At 41.4% G+C, this 19,504-nt stretch overlaps 1 protein-coding gene across 2 annotated transcripts in view; it reads left to right on the top strand.

Annotated features, from left to right (window-relative positions):
* Window positions 1-14,352, top strand: part of slc9a7 (solute carrier family 9 member 7) — a 157,045-nt gene extending 142,693 nt beyond the window's left edge. For both annotated transcript variants that reach the window (XM_073044147.1, XM_073044145.1), the window contains 2 exons: window positions 3,027-3,132; window positions 7,630-14,352. In XM_073044147.1, the coding sequence (XP_072900248.1) occupies window positions 3,027-3,132; window positions 7,630-7,878 (355 nt within the window). In that variant the 3' untranslated portion in view covers window positions 7,879-14,352. The remainder of the gene's footprint in view (window positions 1-3,026; window positions 3,133-7,629) is intronic.
* The last annotated feature ends 5,152 nt before the right edge of the window (window positions 14,353-19,504 follow it).

The raw sequence follows: 19,504 nt of genomic DNA, 5'->3' as shown, positions 1-19,504 counted from the left end.
TTATCAAAAGTTGCTTTTCCAGTAGTGTTTCGTGACCTGTGTTTAGTGTGTATAACATCATGTTCTGTACTCTTACTTCAAAAAAATCATTATAAACATTGTATAAATTGTCTCGATGAGCTGCCACTTATCTTTAAAACAATGTGACAGCTTTTTTTATATAACATTAATCAAAATTTAACCCCCACCTCAGTCACTGCATGGTATTGTAAACTCTTTAAACGACTTTGTATTCTGGCCTCTTCTCCCTTTTTAGTGTTGCAGAAGGGTCTCGGCTCGAAACATCAACTGTTTATTCATTTTGATAGATGCTGCCCGCCCTGCTGAGTTCCTCCAGTACTTTGTGTGTGTTTTTATAATGCTGTATACACAGTAAACAGATGCTGGTATTTGTGTATTTATGCACATTTTATTCCATATATGTACTTGTAACTTTTTTTAAATCATTCTTTATTCTGTAAAAGAATGTTGTCTTTTTTGTTACGTCATGCCAACACATCACAGCAATTTCCGAATACATGTAAATCTATATGGCAAGTTTAGTTGATCCGTGATCAAGCCCTTTAAAATGCAAGAAAAGCACAGTTTTAAGGAGATTAAATATGATTTTGAGAATAAAACTCTTAAGTGTGGTGGGGGGGAAGGAAAGTTGCTTTTCAACCAGCTGGTGATTGTTTTTACATTGAAGTCTCATAGTAGCACAGCTTCATTACAGATGTTCAAGTTCATTGGACTGAACAGATGTAGGTTTGCCATGGAAACAGGACTTGTTCTCAGAACAATGTATTTTCGCATGTTCTTACTAAATTCTGCAACAGGTTGCAACTTAACTTGTTAATGGCTTGTCAGTTCCGTCAAAAGCTTGCATATTTTTGTTTACTGCTGGGCGTTGGGTGGCTAAGTCATCTTGTTTCCTGTTTTGTAAAGCCAGGAGCTGTTATTTAAAACAATGAAGTATTGCGTCACTCACCTCTGCTCTTAACTATGTCCACCACCTACAGACTCGCTCTCAAGGACTCTCCAACTCGAATTCTCAGCATTATTTAGTTTTTATTTGCACAATTTGTCGTCTTTGCATATTAGTTGTTCTTCAGTCTTTGTTCAGGATGTACGTGAGATTATTTATTGCTATTTGTCAGTACACAAGTGTAAAGGAAAAGGAAATGATAGTTACTCCAGATCCAATGCTACATAAAAAAGCACAATAAGCTTAAAGAACCAAATAATAAAATGCAATAAATATGTGTATAAATACCATCCTATAAACACAATGTACAAGTTACTGTTGGAGTTTAGCCATATAGACATTGATTGTATATACATAAAGTGATACTAGGTGCAGGAGTATCTGTACATAAAATGACTAGTTGGAAGTGATAAAGTGGCAGAGTGATTCTTGGAAAGAGGAACTCTTCTAGGTAGCAGCAGGGCACATGAAAACTGTAGTACAGTGACAGTCAGTCTGGGGCATGAGGTGTGGAGTGTAAGGGTAAAGTAGCAGTGCATGGGGGGGGGATGAAGGGTGCTGAGGGGCTGTGAAGGGGATTGGCTATTGTGAATGTGGTGGTGGATGTACAGTTTTTCATAAATTCTTTTGTAGTTCTTTGAATTTTCTTGCAGCCGACTACAGGAAAATAATCTCCATGTAGCAAATGGTGACATCTACATGCTCTGATAATGAATGTATTTCTCTCGACAGCGCTGCGCTTCGCATATTGATACAAAATTCTTAATTGAGTACTGACAACTTCAACACACAAAGCAACTTGATGCATTGTTATTAAGCAGTGCACTGAAAGACGCTTTTTGCATTGGTTTTGCTTGTTATGCATTGGCCTGTAGATCATCAGACTTTAAAGGCCTTTGTTCCTCCTACTGTTTACTGTTGACCACTATACCTTCCATGGCCAATATCCTGACCAAGAACCCCTCCTCCATCCTGTCCTTCCCCCAACAGGGATAGTGAAATACTGGGTTATTTGCGTGCAGCATATTGGAGACCAGTGTGGATATTAAAAGGGGAAAGGTTTAAATTGAAGATGTAGCCGTTCTCCACCTGCCCCCTGCCCTCAAAGTGCTGGATTCTCAGTGTCAATACCATAGGGAATGCAGATACCAGTCGGCAATCCACAGGGCAAATAGAGCATTGGGAGCCATCAAGCAACACACACAAAATTCTGGTAGAACGCGGCAGGCCAGGAAGAAATACGGTCGACGTTTTGGGCCGAGACCCTTGGTGAGGACTTTGTTTATTCTTGGTCTGGTATCTCCAAAGGGTTTGGGTCACTGAGTTAATAGCTTAGAAAGGATGGAGACTAAGAGGTAATGAAAATAAGTCAAAAAGTACCGTAGGTGGAATTCATCATAAATGCGTCTAGGTAAGATGAGTGATTCTAAAAGTATATACAGTAGCCTGCAGATGCTGGGATGTGGAGCAAAAGCACAAACTGCTGGAAACTCAGCAGGTCAGGCAGCATCTGTGAAGGGAAATGGACATTAGTGTTTCAGGTTGAGACCCTGATGACTCCAGGTCTGGACTCACTGGTGTTTAGAACAATGAGGGGGGAATGTCATTGAAACCTATCGAAAATTGAAAGACCTAGATAGGATGGATGTTGAGGGGACGATTCCAATAGTGGGAGAGTCTAGTACCAGAGAGCACTGCCTCAGAGTACAAGGATCTCCTTTTAGAACAGAGATGAGGAGGAATTTCTTTAGCTTAGAGGATGGTGTATCTGGAATTCATTGCCACACATGGACGTGGAGGCCAAGTCATTAGGTTGATAGTGTTTTGACTCATCAGTGCATCAAAGGTTATAGGGAGAAAGCAGAAGAATGTGTTTGAGAAGGATAATAAATCATCCATGATCGAATGGTGGAGCAGACTGAAGAGGCCTAATTCTCCTATGGGAGTCTTAAGGGCTTATTGTCTTCATCGGGATTTGATGCCAAGTGTCTGGATTTCAGTAAACATTTAAATTTCCTTTGTGGTTTTTGGAGATTTTCCTTAACAGATAATCCTCCAGTTATCTGAAGCCAATACTAACTCACAGTGGTCCTCCGCTCACAGCTACTCTGCCCGGCTGGTGTGGTCCAATTGCACGGTGCCTGACCAGTCCTCAAGCATACGAAGTAAGTACCAGCTGCTATTTCCTGTAAATCATTCCAAAGTTCTCTAATAAATATAACTGGTTCAAGATTATTTACAGGAAGGATATTTACTGCTGAATTTATTTTTAGAAAGTTGCATGCCCTTCATTTGAATAACTTATTGCAACAACAACCTCAAAGTTGTAACCACTTAGGGGAAAAAATGGAGCAAATGATACAGTAAAGTTTATTCATAAATGCTTCATGGGATCCGGGTGTCATTAGCTATGGCCAGTGTATATTGACCATTGCTTGTCGCCTTTTGGTAGGGCACTGAACCGCTACATTGCTTCTGCTCAAGGTCCTCCCTCTGCGCTTATGGGCAGGAAGCTGCAGAATTCAGTCTCTGTGAGGAGAAATTTCTGGCAATGTGTTGCGGAGTTAGGGTGGCGAGAGACTTGGAGGAGATCTTCATGATAGTGAAGGCCCAGGTTTGGCAGATGCTGTCGGGAAAACTGCAGGACATTTTGTGAGTGGTACACACTGGAGTCTCTATGCACCATACTTGGAGCGAATAGATGTTAACAACAATGGATGAGAACCATCCAAATGGCTGCTCTACCCTTGACAGTGCCAGGCTTCTGTATGGAATTGAGCTTTAAATGTTGAAGGGATGTAGCGTCACTGGCAACGCCACTTTTTATTGCCTTTCTCTCATTGCTCCTGAACATGAATAGCTTACAAAGTCATGAAAAGTCAATGACAGCAGTCGAGGGTCAGATACAGATTGGAGCGAGTAAAATCAAGTTTCCTTCTGATTCCATGGTCAATTGTTACTGAGGCTAGTTTTTGCTGCCCACAATTCTCCTCCTTTCATCCATGTTTGGGATTCTGGGACATAGGAAATCCAGTTTATTATCATTGACATGTGTTGTGAAATTTGTTGTTTTGTAGCAGCTGTGAAGGGCAAGGCATTAAAAAAAAATACTCTAAGTTACAAAAGTAAAATTGCTTCAGCAGAGTAGTGAGATTGTCTTCATGGACCATTTAGAGGTCTGATGGTGGAAGGGAAGAAGCTGTTCCTAAAATGTTGAGTGTGCATCTTCAGGCTCCTGTGGCTCCTTCCTGATGGTAATAATGAGAAGGGGGCATGTCCTGGGTGGTGAGGGCACTTAGTGATGGATGCCACCTTCTTGAGTCACTGCTTTTTGAAGATGTCCTCGATGGTGGGGAGGATTGTGTTGTGATGGAGCTGGCTGACTCTACAACCCTCTTCAGCTTCTTTTGTTCCTGTGTATTGGAGCCTCCATACCAGGGGGTGATGTAACCAATCAAAATGCTCTCCACTGTCCATCTGTAGAAATTTGCTAGAGGCTCTGGTGACACACCAAATCCCTCAATCTGGCAATTCTTTGGGTTGCTTGTTGGTTTTGGCCCTGCACGAGGGCCAGATTAAAGTTGACTTTAATCTTTAGCCAGAGGGTAAACTTTAATTTTGACTTTAATTTTTAGCCAGAGGGTGGTGAATCTGTGAAATTTGTTGCCACGGGTGGCAGTGGAGGTCAAGTTATTGGGTGTATTTAAGGCAGAGATTGATACGTATTTGAGTAGCCAGGGCATCAAAGGTTATGGTGAGAAGGCAGGGGAGTGGGTCTAAATGGGAGAATGGATCAGCTCATGATAAAATGGCGGAGCAGACTCGATGGGCTGAAAGGCCGACTTCTGCTCCTTTGTCTTATGGTCTTATGGACTTACTCAGAGTGATTGAAGGGAATGTGGAGGTACTCCTGACCTGACCCTATTCTCCATCCTGTTGGACAAGGCTTGGCCATTCGCTGGTATGCCTTGTCCTTGTCCATTATTGCCTTCATCTGGCCATGAGTAATTAATCTGATTGGTCAAGTTGCCCGCCATGCCAATTCCCTCTGACCCGAGATCTTCACACACGTTGGTGTTTCAGCATGGGAGCAGTAAATAGTAACCAGAGAGCTTCCTGGGCTGATGATCCAGTGGTTTTAATAGATAATTTTATCTCTGTATTGAAATGCCTTCAAGCCAGCTATAGAGTTTAAAATTCAATCAACCAATCAAATGAAAAGGCTGATATCAGTAACAGTGTCTATAAGATTATTGGGTTGTTTTTTTTTAAAGCTGGACAACAGCACTTTAATTTCCCTTGGGTGATCTAATGAGTCACGGTTCACCTGGGCAAGAGCGATGCACTCTGTAAAATGTTCTTCGTTCTGACAGATAGCTAGATACTTTATTGATCCCAAAGGAAATTACAGTGTCACAGTAGCATTACCAGTGCACAGCTATACAAATATTAGAAGAGAAGTAAGAAAGAATTTTTTTTTAAAAGTTACCTTAAAAATAAGATCTATAAGATGTACAAGATTTACAAGTCAAATATTACAAGGTTTCCAAGTTCACGCTGATAAGGTGTTAGTATAAGAGTTACAGTAATATTATACACTGTATAATATTGTTATTGTACAATATGTGCTATTATTGTATCTGCACATACAACCGTCCAGATAAGAAGCGATGGTAGTATTGCACGGGGTGTCCACAATAGCAGTGTGGTAAACAGAACTAAACGGAGCTGTTATAAACAGTGGTTAGTAACAGTCTAACAGGAAGGGGTTACCACTGCCCAGCTGTAGGTTGATCTGGGACACCTCTAAATTGGAAAATCTGTCAAGCAACAACCTGCCTCCATTCCCCTTGTGGAATTGTATCTCCCAACCAATGCCCATGATTATCCATTATTATTCCTGGATGAGCAACAAACTCATGGAGGCTATGGATTCCAGACCCCACAAATTCCATCAGCAATAAGCCAAACATCGACAAAAAATAACCTCCTGATTCCGTCACCTCATCTTCTGCCTTCCCTTGGTTAATCTGTATTCTCCCCTGCTGATCGTTATTTAAAAGAAGCAGTGACAGCAGTTTTCTGGTTGAATTGACATGAGTGGTCTCAACCAAGAAGAGGTTGGTAGCATGCATAGAGAGTACGGAAGAATATGGCTGATAGACGTGGGCTGAGATAAGTGAAAGATGAATCTTGATTAGAGTAAATCCTGTTCGAACTCTTTTAAGATCCACCTAGATCCATCATCCCATATATAATGGTCACCACAGATCCTTGAGGAAGAGTCCCAATACTTCCTCCTGTCCCTTTCCCACAATGTTGTGTAGCAATACCTCCCAGGTAAATGGGATAGATTATGAGCAGCCCAAGCAACTCAAACTAGATTTCCATGAGGCGCTGGTGGCTGTCAACTGCAGTCAAATTCTAGTCCTCCATTCTCTAACCTCATGGCTGACCCCTCCCCACCACTCTACCATTTCAGTTTATCTACCATGACTGAATATTATCTTACAACAGTCAGATATCAACCTGGTGATGAGTACTAAACATCCAAAGCAGTATGGACATAATAAACTTCGGGATCATCAAATCTAGCAGTGCTTTATCTGGTAATGAACAGTGCTGGGCAGTTAAACAATGAATGGGAGGGAAAAGCCCATGAACTTTTGCCCCCTTGAACGCCGACAGAACCAGAATTCGAGGGTGAAGTGTTTGCAGAAGAAGTGTCATGTAGATAATCCAATTTGGACCCCACCGTCGTATAATACAATGAAATGGTTACAATCGTTTTGGAGGGTGGAAAATATTGGCATCTCGGGTTGAGGTGTTTGATGTTGCAGTGTTCACTGAGCTGGGCAATTAGCTTGCAGACGTTCCATCACCAGTCGCGGTGACATCATCAGTGTGCAGTGGTTGGTGTGGCAAACACGAGGCATACACAAGAATTTCTTTTAGAAGCATGGTTCTCTTCTAATGGCTCCATTAAACAATCAAATTGATCTAGATGCCATCTACAAACCCTGAAGAGCCAAAGAAACGCGAGCCAATAGAATTAAAAGGTCAATTGATGGGGTAGCCAATCAGCACTGAGGGAAGTGAATGGAGGTCTGTATAAACGTGGGCATCCCAGAGAGCAATATCAACAACTGCACACTGAGGATGTCACCTCGACTGGTGTGGAAATGTCTGCAAGCTAATTGCCAAGCTCGGTAAATGCTGCAACATCAAAGTTCAATTCATTGTCTGCATCAAAGGCAATGGGCCCCAATGACATCCTGAGTATTGTTACCACTTTTGACATCTAGCTGACAATGTTAGCAATTGCCTAAGTAACTGTTCACAATAAGCAGAATAAATTCAACAATGTGGCCAATTGTGCAGTCTGCATCCCTTCAGACATAATGGGAGGTCAGTAACTGTGTTATCAAATGCACTTGTCACCACCAATACACATGCACAAATGCACACAGTATTTGATCAGTTATTTGGATGTAGCTTTTTGGTCGAAGGACTGTTTCAGATTGGCAGCAAGGCGATTGAGGAATAGCAAAGTACTGAGAAACACCTTCGGTATACTTCGGCCTGTACGTGTATGTTATAAATTTAAGTTTTATGGTTTACTGTCACGTAATATCTTGAATGTCTTGTTCATCATCTTTCAGAATCAAGAACAGCTCCGGGACGATGACTCTGATCTCATACTTAATGACGGCGACCTGAATTTGACTTATGGAGGGAGTACACTAACAGCTAATGGCTCATCCGGCTCGGGCACTGCATCCAACAGTGTGGACGGCAAGAGAACCAAGAGCATCTCGGAAGATGCACTGGAACATGATCTCGGAACAGAAGACCACGAGCTCATTACCAGAGGCACCAGATTAGTTTTCCCTTTGGAAGATCACGCTTGACAGCAATAACGTCAGTGAGGCGCGCAGCAGCCTGAGAAGGATCAAAGCCTACCTGTGTGTTTTCTTTATTTCTCCCCCCCCCCCCACCTCATCTTTCTCCTCAAAACCTCTTGGCTCAGCTTCTCACAGTGCAAGAATGTGAAGACATCTGTGTGTGGCATTTCATTAAGCTTTAACTTTGGTATGAAAATGCCATGACTACTGTATTGTTGGTGCCATCGCTGTGCAATTAGTTCATTGACTGACTGACTTAGCCTCAACACTGTGATGCTTCTCTTAAAACCCCAGTTAAGAGTGCATGTACGCTGGTGTGGCATGACAGCACTGAAAACAGTCGTGTCACATGATGCTGTCGACCTGTGGCATTGTCGACACCAGCTGCAGTGAGTGCTCTTCCAGCCCGTAGCCTTTAGGTTCAAAGTAATAAAAGAGAGGGCGAGGAGGTGTACTAACTATACACACTTCTAATCCCAGAGAAGCGTCAGCCGTCTCTCTTCTGCCACTGGAAGCGACACTCGACTCAGTTCCTGATGTGCAGAGTTCTGGTCGCATGTTACAGTTTGCACTTTTTTTTTAAACCTCCTCCCCAGTGATGTGAGCAGTTGCTACGAACACGAGTTTGCCCCCACCCCCACGTTGGTCCAATTTCAGGTGACGGGCATTACAGGAGGAATGTCTGCTGAGAGATATTGAAACCTCAGTGAAATGGAATTCTATCCTTCAAAGGATCTGTGATAGAGAAAGGACTATAAGCTTACTGCTTAAACTGAAGGCACATTGCTTTCTTGCTGTTGGTTTTGCTGTTGCGAAATGCACCTGTGTGCTTGCACCAGAGCAGTTTGTGGCTGCTGTGTTCTTTTGTCAATATATTTAAAATGTCATTACATGATGTTCACTGTTTTAATACTGATACTTGTTAGCTAATGATCACTTTAAACAAAGAAAGATGTAATGGGAGAAGTAGACTTAGAGATTGTATGAGTTTTCCTAAATTCACTGGACTTTGTCACCTTGTGCTGCCGCCACACCAAGACATTTTTTCATTGTTGTTCTCACCTCAGTGTGGATAACTGAGGAACCATTTCTCCAGGATCTCTTTCACCTGCTAGGGACTGGGAAAGGTTGAGAATTTATATCTCCTTCTGGTCATTTCTGGACAGTGGCTATTTAAAATGCTGATGAATTGGAACGGTGTCTAGCCAAAGAAAATCAGTGAGCACATCTTGCAATTTTTTTTTAATGGCTGTAAGATTATTTGACTTTTGCTTCCTTTTCGTATCACTTTAAGGGGCCATGTTCCTTGGTTTCGTTGGAATAGTGGAAATAAGCAGGAGGATGGTGGTGAAAGTTTCTATGGAGAATGAATGGAATCGGCGTGACTGGCTTCTCTTACTGCTCCCAGCATCAACTGTCCATCAGGGTCAGATGCTACAAGTGCAACTAATATTGACTCATTCTCCCAGTAGGCATGAAGGTACATTTCCCCTGCTTTTCACTTGGCTCAAAAAGTCAAACTAGCTGATCTCAGTCTTTGTGGAAATAAAGCAGCACAATGAGTTCTTCAGGAGGGAGGTTTCCAATATTGCTCATGTATAAAAACCAGGTAATTTGAGGGATATACTTCCTCCTGTTCAAAGAATCATGTTGATCTGAAAACGTACCTTGAGGTGAAAGGGGCAGGTTTTTTCCTCTGCTTTGGTTAGAGGAAGCGAATGCATTGAAATGGACACGATGAGCGGACAAAAGATGGCAGATGTTCAGCAAAGTATGCTGCTGTCCTTTGCTGTTCATTTAGTGAACTGCTTGATGGAGTTGGTCAGCAGCAGTGTCTCTTAGCAATTTTGTTCAGCAGCTCCTGAAGTGAAAGACAATGCAGAGCCTAATCAGGCCTCGTAATCTATTTATTTTCATCCGTCCTTTTTGATGATGTGTGAAAGTTGGAGGGCAAGTTTCATTAAAACTAATCTTTTTTCCATGAGGCAACTGCAAGAGTTTTTAAAGTCCGTGATAGTTCCCAGAAAATGTTTGTTTGAAATAATCAAATATTAAGATTCACTTGAACTGATTTTTTTCTCTTGATTTTGTGTTTTATTTGCCGAAAGCTTTGTTGGCATGGCATACATCATTTTGTACTTAATTTCAATTTGAGCAAGGTTTTGTAGTGTAGAGGGAATAGTGAGCTGGTCTGAATTAGTTGTTTTTAATTAAGATGGTCCCAAAATCTAATGCTTTGATTATGTATTTCCTCAAGGTGCTTTAGCTTAATGAAAGGATTTATTATGGAAAATTCAGTTAATTGTTCTTTGTAATGGCTTCAATTTCACAAAGATGAAAATTTGAAAATGGAGAATAAGCTCGAGGGAGCAAAATAGTTGAAGATGTAAGTGAGTGTCACAAAGCCAAAATTTTTGTAGTTATGGCTGAGATACTGTGCATTGCATTTAACTTGTTTTCTTGGGATTGTTAGCCACAATAGTGTTTTAATCTTGAAAGGTGGTATCACCAAAACCATGGTTCTCGTCTTCTGTGCTTGTTCTTCTCCACTGTCATGCCACGAACTGAAAATGGAGCTGAACCAAGTTGAAAGCAGGGTTGAGCATTTACCTTTCTGAGACTCGCATCTGACCTGAGTGCTGGCATGTGACCATATCAGATAGCACTGGAAGTTTTTCCTGGTTCCTTCCCTAGCTACGTAGATGATGGAATTGAAACTGATCAGGAATTTTTTTTATACATCACGCTTCAGGCTGTATATATAGTCACGATAGTGAAGGAAATGGGCATTTCTATACATTGAGCTCTATTACACTTGTTTCTGAATATCCCCCACGCTTGCAGAAGCATTCTGACAGCTTTGGTCAGGAATACTGAACGATCCCCTTGTAAGTTACCAACATACCCCAGGCACATTTTAGTGGCTCATCTCTGATCCGACAGCCTTCCTTAAAATTTTCTGTTGGTGGGTTTATTGGATGTTAATTTGTTAGTCAGATTGTGATTCTAGAACCTATTTCATTTGAAGTTTAGTGTTCAAATTTGATCGGTGATTACACAGTGATTAAACTACAATTTTATCTGCACTGAAAAAGAAAATTGAAGTACCCATGTTACCTCTAGAAGCATAAAGATGTGCAAAGTTGTATTGCTAAAATTATGTTGTATTTGTTTACTTTGCTTTATATAATATTTCTAAGTGTAATTTGAGTCAAAGTCTGTTTTTAAGTCCTGCTAAACCAGGGGTTCCCATCCTTTTTATTTATGCATTAACTGAGGGGTCTGTGGACCACAGGTTGGGAACCTTGATGGTAAACAAAGCAGGAGCTATGGGAAACGGGCTTTGGGCATAGTGGAGAGTTCGGATGAGGATAGAGAAAGAAGTGGAGAGGTTAGAGCCAAGGGGATGGAAGACACAGGGTTGACCTGAGGGGAAGGCCTCAGGTTGGGTGAGGTGAGAAAAATAAGGGCCATTTGTTTAAATGTGCTGTTCTTTCAGATAACTGAGAGATTAACCTGACAGCATAAGTGAGAGCGGTCTCTCGTTGGAATAGATTGATATAAAATGATATAAAATATATAAAGTGACAGACCAAGAGTCAAGGTTGTTCCGTGAGCTTGGTGGGGGGGAAGGTAATAGGGGAATAGATCACTGCATGTTAGTTAAAGAGTTAGCAACAGAGTTTTGGGTGATAAATATAAGCATGTAAAAGACTGGCAAGGGAACAATTAGAATTGCCAAATCCATTGTTGATAAGGGCACAGACAAAGGAGCCAATGGACTAATAAAGGTAGAGTGGTGTCAGGTGATATTACTAAAGCGGAGGAACACTGTCTCAGTGATGAATGTGATTTGGCTGCAAAATCATGAGTTAACGCTAAGACGGTCATTGTTGACGTGGATGCATTCAAGCACAGCTAAAAATGATGTGCGTTTACCAATTTTGATGGAAGCTGTGGTATTTCAGTGTCCGTTCTGGAAATGGGTTTCTCCGATTGACCGACCTTGCTCAGGGTGGCTCTTTATCCCCAGAGCCTTTGTCAAATAACTGCTACCAACTCGCCCAAACTCTACCTTTTTAAAGCTTTGGAATTGGTTTTGAACTTTATTGTGTTCCTTGTAGTGGTGCAGATCACCCCATTTGTCCAGATAAAAATTTATTTGCACCTATAAGTGTATATGCACAAAGCATGGACACAAATGATCAAAGATTGACCCTACTTAAGCAGGGCTAATTTTGCCCCCTTTGACATGGCATTTTTATTTCAAAGTATATGGCCCTCATAGAATGACTTGAAGATGTTTTCATGTTATCAGACAGCAAACTCCTCAGTGATCTCTGGTGTAAATCACATGATTAGTATTTGGTCATTATGGCATTTTCACCAACAATCTGATGGGATGGAGGGAGCTGCAGCTTTTCAAGTGATTTCTGTTGAATTTAATTTCTCATCCCTTTTGTAAACTCAGATGACTTGCAAATTCTGAGGCTTCGGTTTAGCATATTCATTCTCTGGGGAAGAAGATGGTCTTTGATCACCACTATTCACTGAGCACAGCAGTGTTGGCTATTTGATCTCATACCTTCCCAATATTCCGTCCCATTTATTCCACAGAACTGAACAATATAAGGGTTTGTAGCAGGCAGCCTACCAGAGTATTAGAGTGGTGATCAAGGACATTCTGTACCAAATGTTTTATGTACATGCTCTGTTAATGTGTTTTCTCCAGCTACTAAGTACAAAATATTGCTTTTTTTAAAAAAAAGATCTGCTCCAATATATTCTGTCTTAGAATCTCCAAATGTAAAAAAAATCTCTCTTGAAAGTATATGCTACACTCATGTGGCACACAATCGGTGCAGGGCCAGTATTGGAACAATACTTGGAGGGGAAATTAAGAAGTGACTGCACTACATACACAAGTTTTAGATATTAGAATTCTGTTTCAATATAGTTGGCACTTTATGAACAAAACTGCATGTGGTTTCCCAGTATCTTTTAACTGACAGTAACAGGGCCAGAATGGAAAGTTTACCATTTGTAAAGTCTCTGTTGGAATTGCAAGTTAGTAAATGCTTTCAATTTGGTCTTTTTGTGAATTATACATGATTAGATGTCTCTATTTTGAGCCAACTGCCAACAAGAAAGACCGTGTATGAGACCCAGTGCAGGAAACACTTGCCAAGTTCCCAGTAAGTCTTGTGCTTAACTCTGAGAAAGTTTTGTGGAAGAGATTGAGGAAAAGGAAAGTGAATAAATCTTCTTGGAATTTCTAGCAGTCGCCCAATTTTCTTTGTAAATTCCTCTCCACAACCATCATCAGTTAGGCTGAGAAAATAAGGTATTTTCCCTGGGATTCCCAATTTTTTTTACGCCATGGACCCCTGCAGTAATCGAGAGGTCTGTGATTGTCTTTGAGAATCTCTTTCCAGTGTTGAAAAGCTCACTAAGAGCGTAGGCAGGTTCATGTGATCACCATTTCTATTCTGGTCATCTTCATTGCTGTGGGAAATCACACAGAGCACTGAACACACTCAGGACTGATGATGTTAAACACTCCTGAACAGCTCAACCCTGGTACCAAGGAAGGGTGATGTGAAAAAGGAAGGAGATCGGATACTTTTTTTTATGCTTAAGATGTGCTCTCTGTCTAATTTGATGCAACCTAGAATTTTTGTTTCTTAGCTCCTATGATGATCTATCCCAGCCAATGGCATCCCCAGCATGAGAGGGTTTGAGGCGGGGTAGTACACGATTTTGAGCGCTCCTTGACCAATCCCATTGCACCTTAGCACTTGGATTTTTTTTTTGAAAATAGATATTTGTATTTTTCTGCTATGCAGGAGATTTGTAGACGTAAAAGTCACCCACACCAGGTGATGCTGTTGTTAACTCCTTGCTGTGCAGCCCTTTTCAATGGGTTTGATTGCTTTTCCCTTGTAAACTCTGGTTACAACATTGATTTGCTTTCTTTAACCAAAAAGAAGGAAGAAAATATCATTTCTTTTTAACTCTGATGGAATGTAATCTGGAAATAATACTGTGGGGTGGGGGGGAATGTACTATGTCCATTGTGAAAATGGCAATTTGCCTCTATCTCAACAGTTGTCAGTACAGCAAAGGTCAGTCATGTTGACAAGTTCTCATCCTCTGTTTAATGATTGCTGTGTGTTGACTTTGAGCTTAATCACGTGCTTATGCCACTAAAGACAATGATTCCGTATCTCGTATGATGCCTTCAAATGATTTCATTACCTAGACCACACGGACCCAAAATAATACTGAAATAACCAGCATCCATTTGTTGAATGGTCACTAACTTGACCCTGTGTTTCCGATACAAATGTGAGTTAAGTAGTTTTCCTAATTCTCATATGTACAGCAGTGCAGGTTAATGTACTAATGTAATCATGACTCATGCATGGTACAAAACTTTGTGTATATGTTGTCATAAAAATAAAAATAATTATAAACCAAGGTTTTTTTTAATTGAATTGACTTTATTTATTGCATCCTTCACATACGTGAGGAGTAAAAATCTTTACCTTATGTCTCCGACTGAATGTGCAATGTACAAATTATAGTAATTTGTAATAAATAGTATGTACAACAGAACAGTCAATACAGCTTAGAAATACAATTGTGTCAGTGTGAATTAATCAGTCTGATGGCCTGGTGGAAGAAGCTGTCCTGGAGCCTGTTGGTCCTGGCTTTTATGCTGTAGTACCATTTCCCTGATGGTAGCAGATGGAACAGTTTGTGGTTGGGTAACCCTGGTACCCTATGATCCTTCGGGCCCTTTTTACGTACGTGTCTCTGAATAGTGGGTAGTTCACATCCACAGATGTGCTGGGCTGTCCGCAGGACTCTTTGCAGAGTCCTGCGATTGAGGGAAGTACAGTTCCCATACCAGGCAGTGATGCAGCCAGTCAGGATGCTCTCAACGGTGCTCCTTAGGATTTGGGGACTTGTGCCAAACTTCAACTGTCTGAGGTGAGAGAGGTGCTGTTGTGCTGTTTTCCCCTCTCAGGCGGTATGTACAGATCAAGTGAGGTCCTCACTGTTAGTTTGTTTATTTATTTAGAGATACAGCACAGAACAGGTCCTTCTAGCCTAATGAGCCACACTGCCTGGCAACACACCTCTTTAACTCTAGCCTAATCACAGGGCAATTTAACCCATCAGTCAGTACGGTTTTGGAATGTGGGAGTAAACCGAAGCGCCCGGAGGAAGCCCATGAGCTCACAGGAAGGATGTACAAACTTCTTACCGAAGATGTTGGAACTGAACTCTGAACTACGATGCCCTGAGCTGTCATAGCATCGAGCTAACTGCTCTACCAAGCACCCTCTTCTGTTGTGCATGTTTCAAAAGACATAGGAGCAGAATTAGGCCATTCAGCCCATCGAGTCTGCTCTGCCATTCCATCATAATTGATTTATTATCCCTCTCAACCCATTCTCCTGCCTAACCTTTGATGCCCTTACTAATCAAGAACCTATTAACCTCAAACAATACCCCATGACGGCCTCCACAGCCATCTGAGACCATGAATTCCATAGACTCACCAATGGATTCAAAGCAGATTGTCTACTTCTGAGTTTTTAAAAATGATTTTATCTAACAACTCGTCCTAGGACCAGACGGCACTGTCTCAATAGAAGGACGTCCCTTTAGAACAGAGATCAGGAGAAGTTTCAATCACAAGAGATGTGGAGGACAAGTGACTAGGTATCTTGAAAGAGGAGGTTGATTAGCAAGGCTCTCATAGGTTATGGGGAGAATGCTGGAGAGGGTTGAGAAGGAAAATAAAATGGCCATGATCAGATGGTGGAGACGACATGATGGGCTGAATGGCCTAATTCTGCTCCAAGGTCTTATGGTTTAACAATGCAAGTAAAGACGTATATCTACTCTCTTGAATACTGTATGTGTGCATGCTTTTGCGTCCTTGATTCTTCAGATCTGATATTGAAGAAAATGTTATCTCGCAATTGATTTTTGGAAAAATCTTGCAAGGAACTTGGTTCAAGGGCATTCAGGGGTCTCTGCATGTATTACCTACAGAACACAGGACGTGAAGAAAGAGTGAATAGAAGCACTCCTGAAGTGTATTGCCTGTTCTTAAAATATATATGCATATATATATTTAAAATTTTTGTTTATTTAATTTTTATATATAATTTTATTTATTGAGGTACAGCAGAGAGTAGGCCCTTCCAGGCCCCCTTGCCAGCCAAATTAATCATTGTAAGCTTGAAAAGCATTGTGATAATGACCACGGTATATAATCATTTCAAGGTGTTGATGGTGAAATGATGACAATTACACGAAAGGGAAATATTGTTTAAGATACTGTCATGAGTCTTTCACCCATTTCACTGGAGAAGGTGAACATGTTATTTTTTTTAAAGCTCTGTCTGAAAGAAGGCCTGTCTGAGTGGCAGTCCCCTAGTTATGCACAAGTGACACATGAAATTCTGCAGATGCTGGAAATCCAGAGGAAAACACACAGAAAGCTGGAGGCAAGTCTGGTAGCATCTACGGGGTGGGGGTGGGGGGGGGGAAATAAACACAGTTGACCTTTCAGGCTGAGACCCTTCCTCAGGACTGGAAAAGAAGAGGGAAGAAGCCAGAACAAAAAGTTGGTGGGGGGGGGGGGGGGGGAGATGTACAAGCTGGAAGGTGATAAGTGAAGCCAGGTGAGGGGGCCTGGGGAAAGAGGGTTGATAAAGTGAGAAGCTGAGAGGTGATGGGTGGGGAGAAAGCGTGAAGATCTGGAAAAGGTGAAATCTAATGGGAGAGAAAGGGGAAGGAGGAGGGGCAGCAGAGGGAAGTGACGGGCAGGTGAAGAGAAGGGTTAAGATACTCTGCCTGAGTAGCCTCCAATCTGATATGAAGGGCCTCGACCCAAAATGACAACCGGCAAGACAGCGGCTATACTTTATTAGGAGTTTGAAGGGATTTGGCATGTCAGCAAATACACTCAAAAACTACTATAGTTGTAGCATGGAGAGCATTCTGACAGGCTGCATCACTGTCTGGTATGGAGGGACTACTGCACAGGACCAAAGGAAGCTGCAGAAGGTTGTGAATCTAGTCAGCTTCATCTTGGGCACTAGCCTACAATGTACCCAGGACATCTTTAGGGAGCAGTGTCTTAGAAATGCAACGTCCATTATTAAGAACCTCTAGTACCCAGGGCATGTCCTTTTCTCACTGTTACCATCAGGTAGGAGGTACAGAAGCCTGAAGGTACTCACTCAGCGACTCAGGAACAGCCTTTTCCCCTCTGACGTCCGATTCCTAAATGGACATTGAAGCTTTGGACACTACCTCACTTTTTTAATATACAGTATTTATGTTTTTGCACATTTTAAAAATCTATTCAATATATGTAATTGATTTACTTATTATTATGTTTTATTTATTATTATTACTTTTTTCTCTCTCTGCTAGATTATGTATTGCAATGAACAACTGCTACAAAGTAAACAAATTTCACATCACATGCCAGTGATAATAAACCTGATTCTGATTCTAATTCTGATTATTCATTTCCATAGATGCTTGACATGCTGAGTTCCTCCAGCATTTTGTGTGTGGCTTGAACATTGGTACACACTTCTGGTAATTTCTCCCCCATTCCTCCCCCACTTCCTTCACATCCTCTTTCCTCACCCACACCCCCATCTTCCCCTCCACCCCTCCCTCCCTCCTGCATTCCCTAATCTGCATCCCCTCTTATTCCATCGCGTAGCCTGTCTATCACCTCCCTCTGGTAGTACACATGAACTTAATACAGTATCTATGTTGGGTGTCTTTGCTAAAGCAAATCATGATCCAGAGGTACCTTCAGTCAACAGTTTGAATCTAATGCTTAGTATTTTGAGTATTTCACATAAAATGAGTTGTCTTGTTAAAGCAATACTGTGTAAAGAAGCCAGGTGCTATTCACTACCTTCTGATAGGGCACAGAACAGTGCAACACAGGAACAGACCCTTCCTGTTGGTGGGGTGGGGGGGGGGGGGAGTGGGTACTATTTAAACTGGTAATTAAATGTCTAACTAAACAAATGTCCAAGTCCCACTATTCTCGGCAAATCCATGATCGGATACTCGTGACACGAGGGAAAAGGTGTACTTGGATATGTTTCAAAGAGCCAGGATGTCCATTACTTCAAAAAGCTAATGGATTGAATCCAAACTTCAGAATACATGAAATACTGTAACCTGAGATTTGTGTTCCACAAGCCTATTTTGTGCCTGAAACTGAAATCCTCCAATAAATTAGCATTAATTGTTTGTGCCCTCATTTTGAAACAAGAAAAGCTCACATACTCACATTTCATGCTTGTTGTCTACAGCCTTGTTAAAGATCAGTAGCTTTCAGCAAACAGCTCAGATACATCAGTGAGGACCTCCATTATCTGGGCCACATCCCTGCCTTGTTACTACCATCTGGGAGGAGGTACAGAAACCTGAAAATCAATATTTAATGATTCAGGAACAGCTTCTTCCCATCTGTCATCAGATCCCTGAATGGTCCATAAACACTGCTTCATTATTCCTTCCTTTGCACTATTTATTTATTTTGCAATTTATAGTAAACTTGTGTCTTTGCACTGTACTGCGGCAAAGCAACAAATTTCATGTCATTTGGTGATAATAAATCTGCTTCAGTGGTACAGTTACAGAGATAAAATCAATGGTGTGGAGGAAACACGCCAAGATGTTCGCAATCAGTTGGTCAGAGAATACTTGTTTATGTCCTGACAGGGGAAAAAAAGGGGCCCAGTCATGGCTTAAGCTTCTGAATTTTCTTTGCAAAGAATGTGCAATCACCTGCTGAAAGTGTGAGGGGTGTTTGGTGACTCTGGGCCTGGTTTACAAGAGTGAGGGGGGAATCTCATTGAAAACTATTGAATACTGGAAGATCTTGATAGAGTGGTTGTGGAGATAATGGTTCCTATAATGGGGGAGCAACCAGAAGACAACAAAGATGAGGAGGAATTTCTTTAGAGGATGGTGAATCTGTGGAATTCATTGTCAAAGACAGCTCTGGAGGCCAAGTACCTGGATAAATTTAAAGCGGAGGTTGATAGGTTCCTGATTAGTAAGGGTGTCAAAGGTTGCGGGGAGAAGGCAGGAGAATGGGGTTGAAGAGGAGAAAATCTGCAGATGCTGGAAATCCAAAGCAACGCACACAAAATGCTGGAGGAACTCAGCAGGTCAGGCAGCATCTATGGAAAAGCGTAGAGTTGACGTTTTGGGCCGAGACCCTTCTTCAGGACTGAAAAGGATAATAAACCACCCTTGATGGAATGGTGGAGCAGATTTGATGGGCCAAATAGCCTAATTCTGCTCCTATGTCTTAGGAAAGCCACCTTCAATGGTTTTCTAAGTTGCATAATTGAATCTGCCCTTAAAAACACAAACTCAGTTTGGTAGTTTCAGTACATTAATCAAGAACGAATAAGGTAGATGTAAAGGATATATAGTTTACTTTGTACAAGATTTCAAGCACAAAGGTATTTTACAGTAAATATATATGAATTGGACGTGTGTGATGTCCAACTTGATTTACACCAAATATCATAGAAATTCATCGAGGGGCAATTTGGTCCAT

The sequence above is a fragment of the Hemitrygon akajei genome, chromosome 4, assembly GCF_048418815.1.
Source record: "Hemitrygon akajei chromosome 4, sHemAka1.3, whole genome shotgun sequence".
In the NCBI taxonomy this organism is placed as follows: domain Eukaryota; kingdom Metazoa; phylum Chordata; class Chondrichthyes; order Myliobatiformes; family Dasyatidae; genus Hemitrygon; species Hemitrygon akajei.
This window is presented reverse-complemented; position numbering and strand designations above follow the sequence as displayed.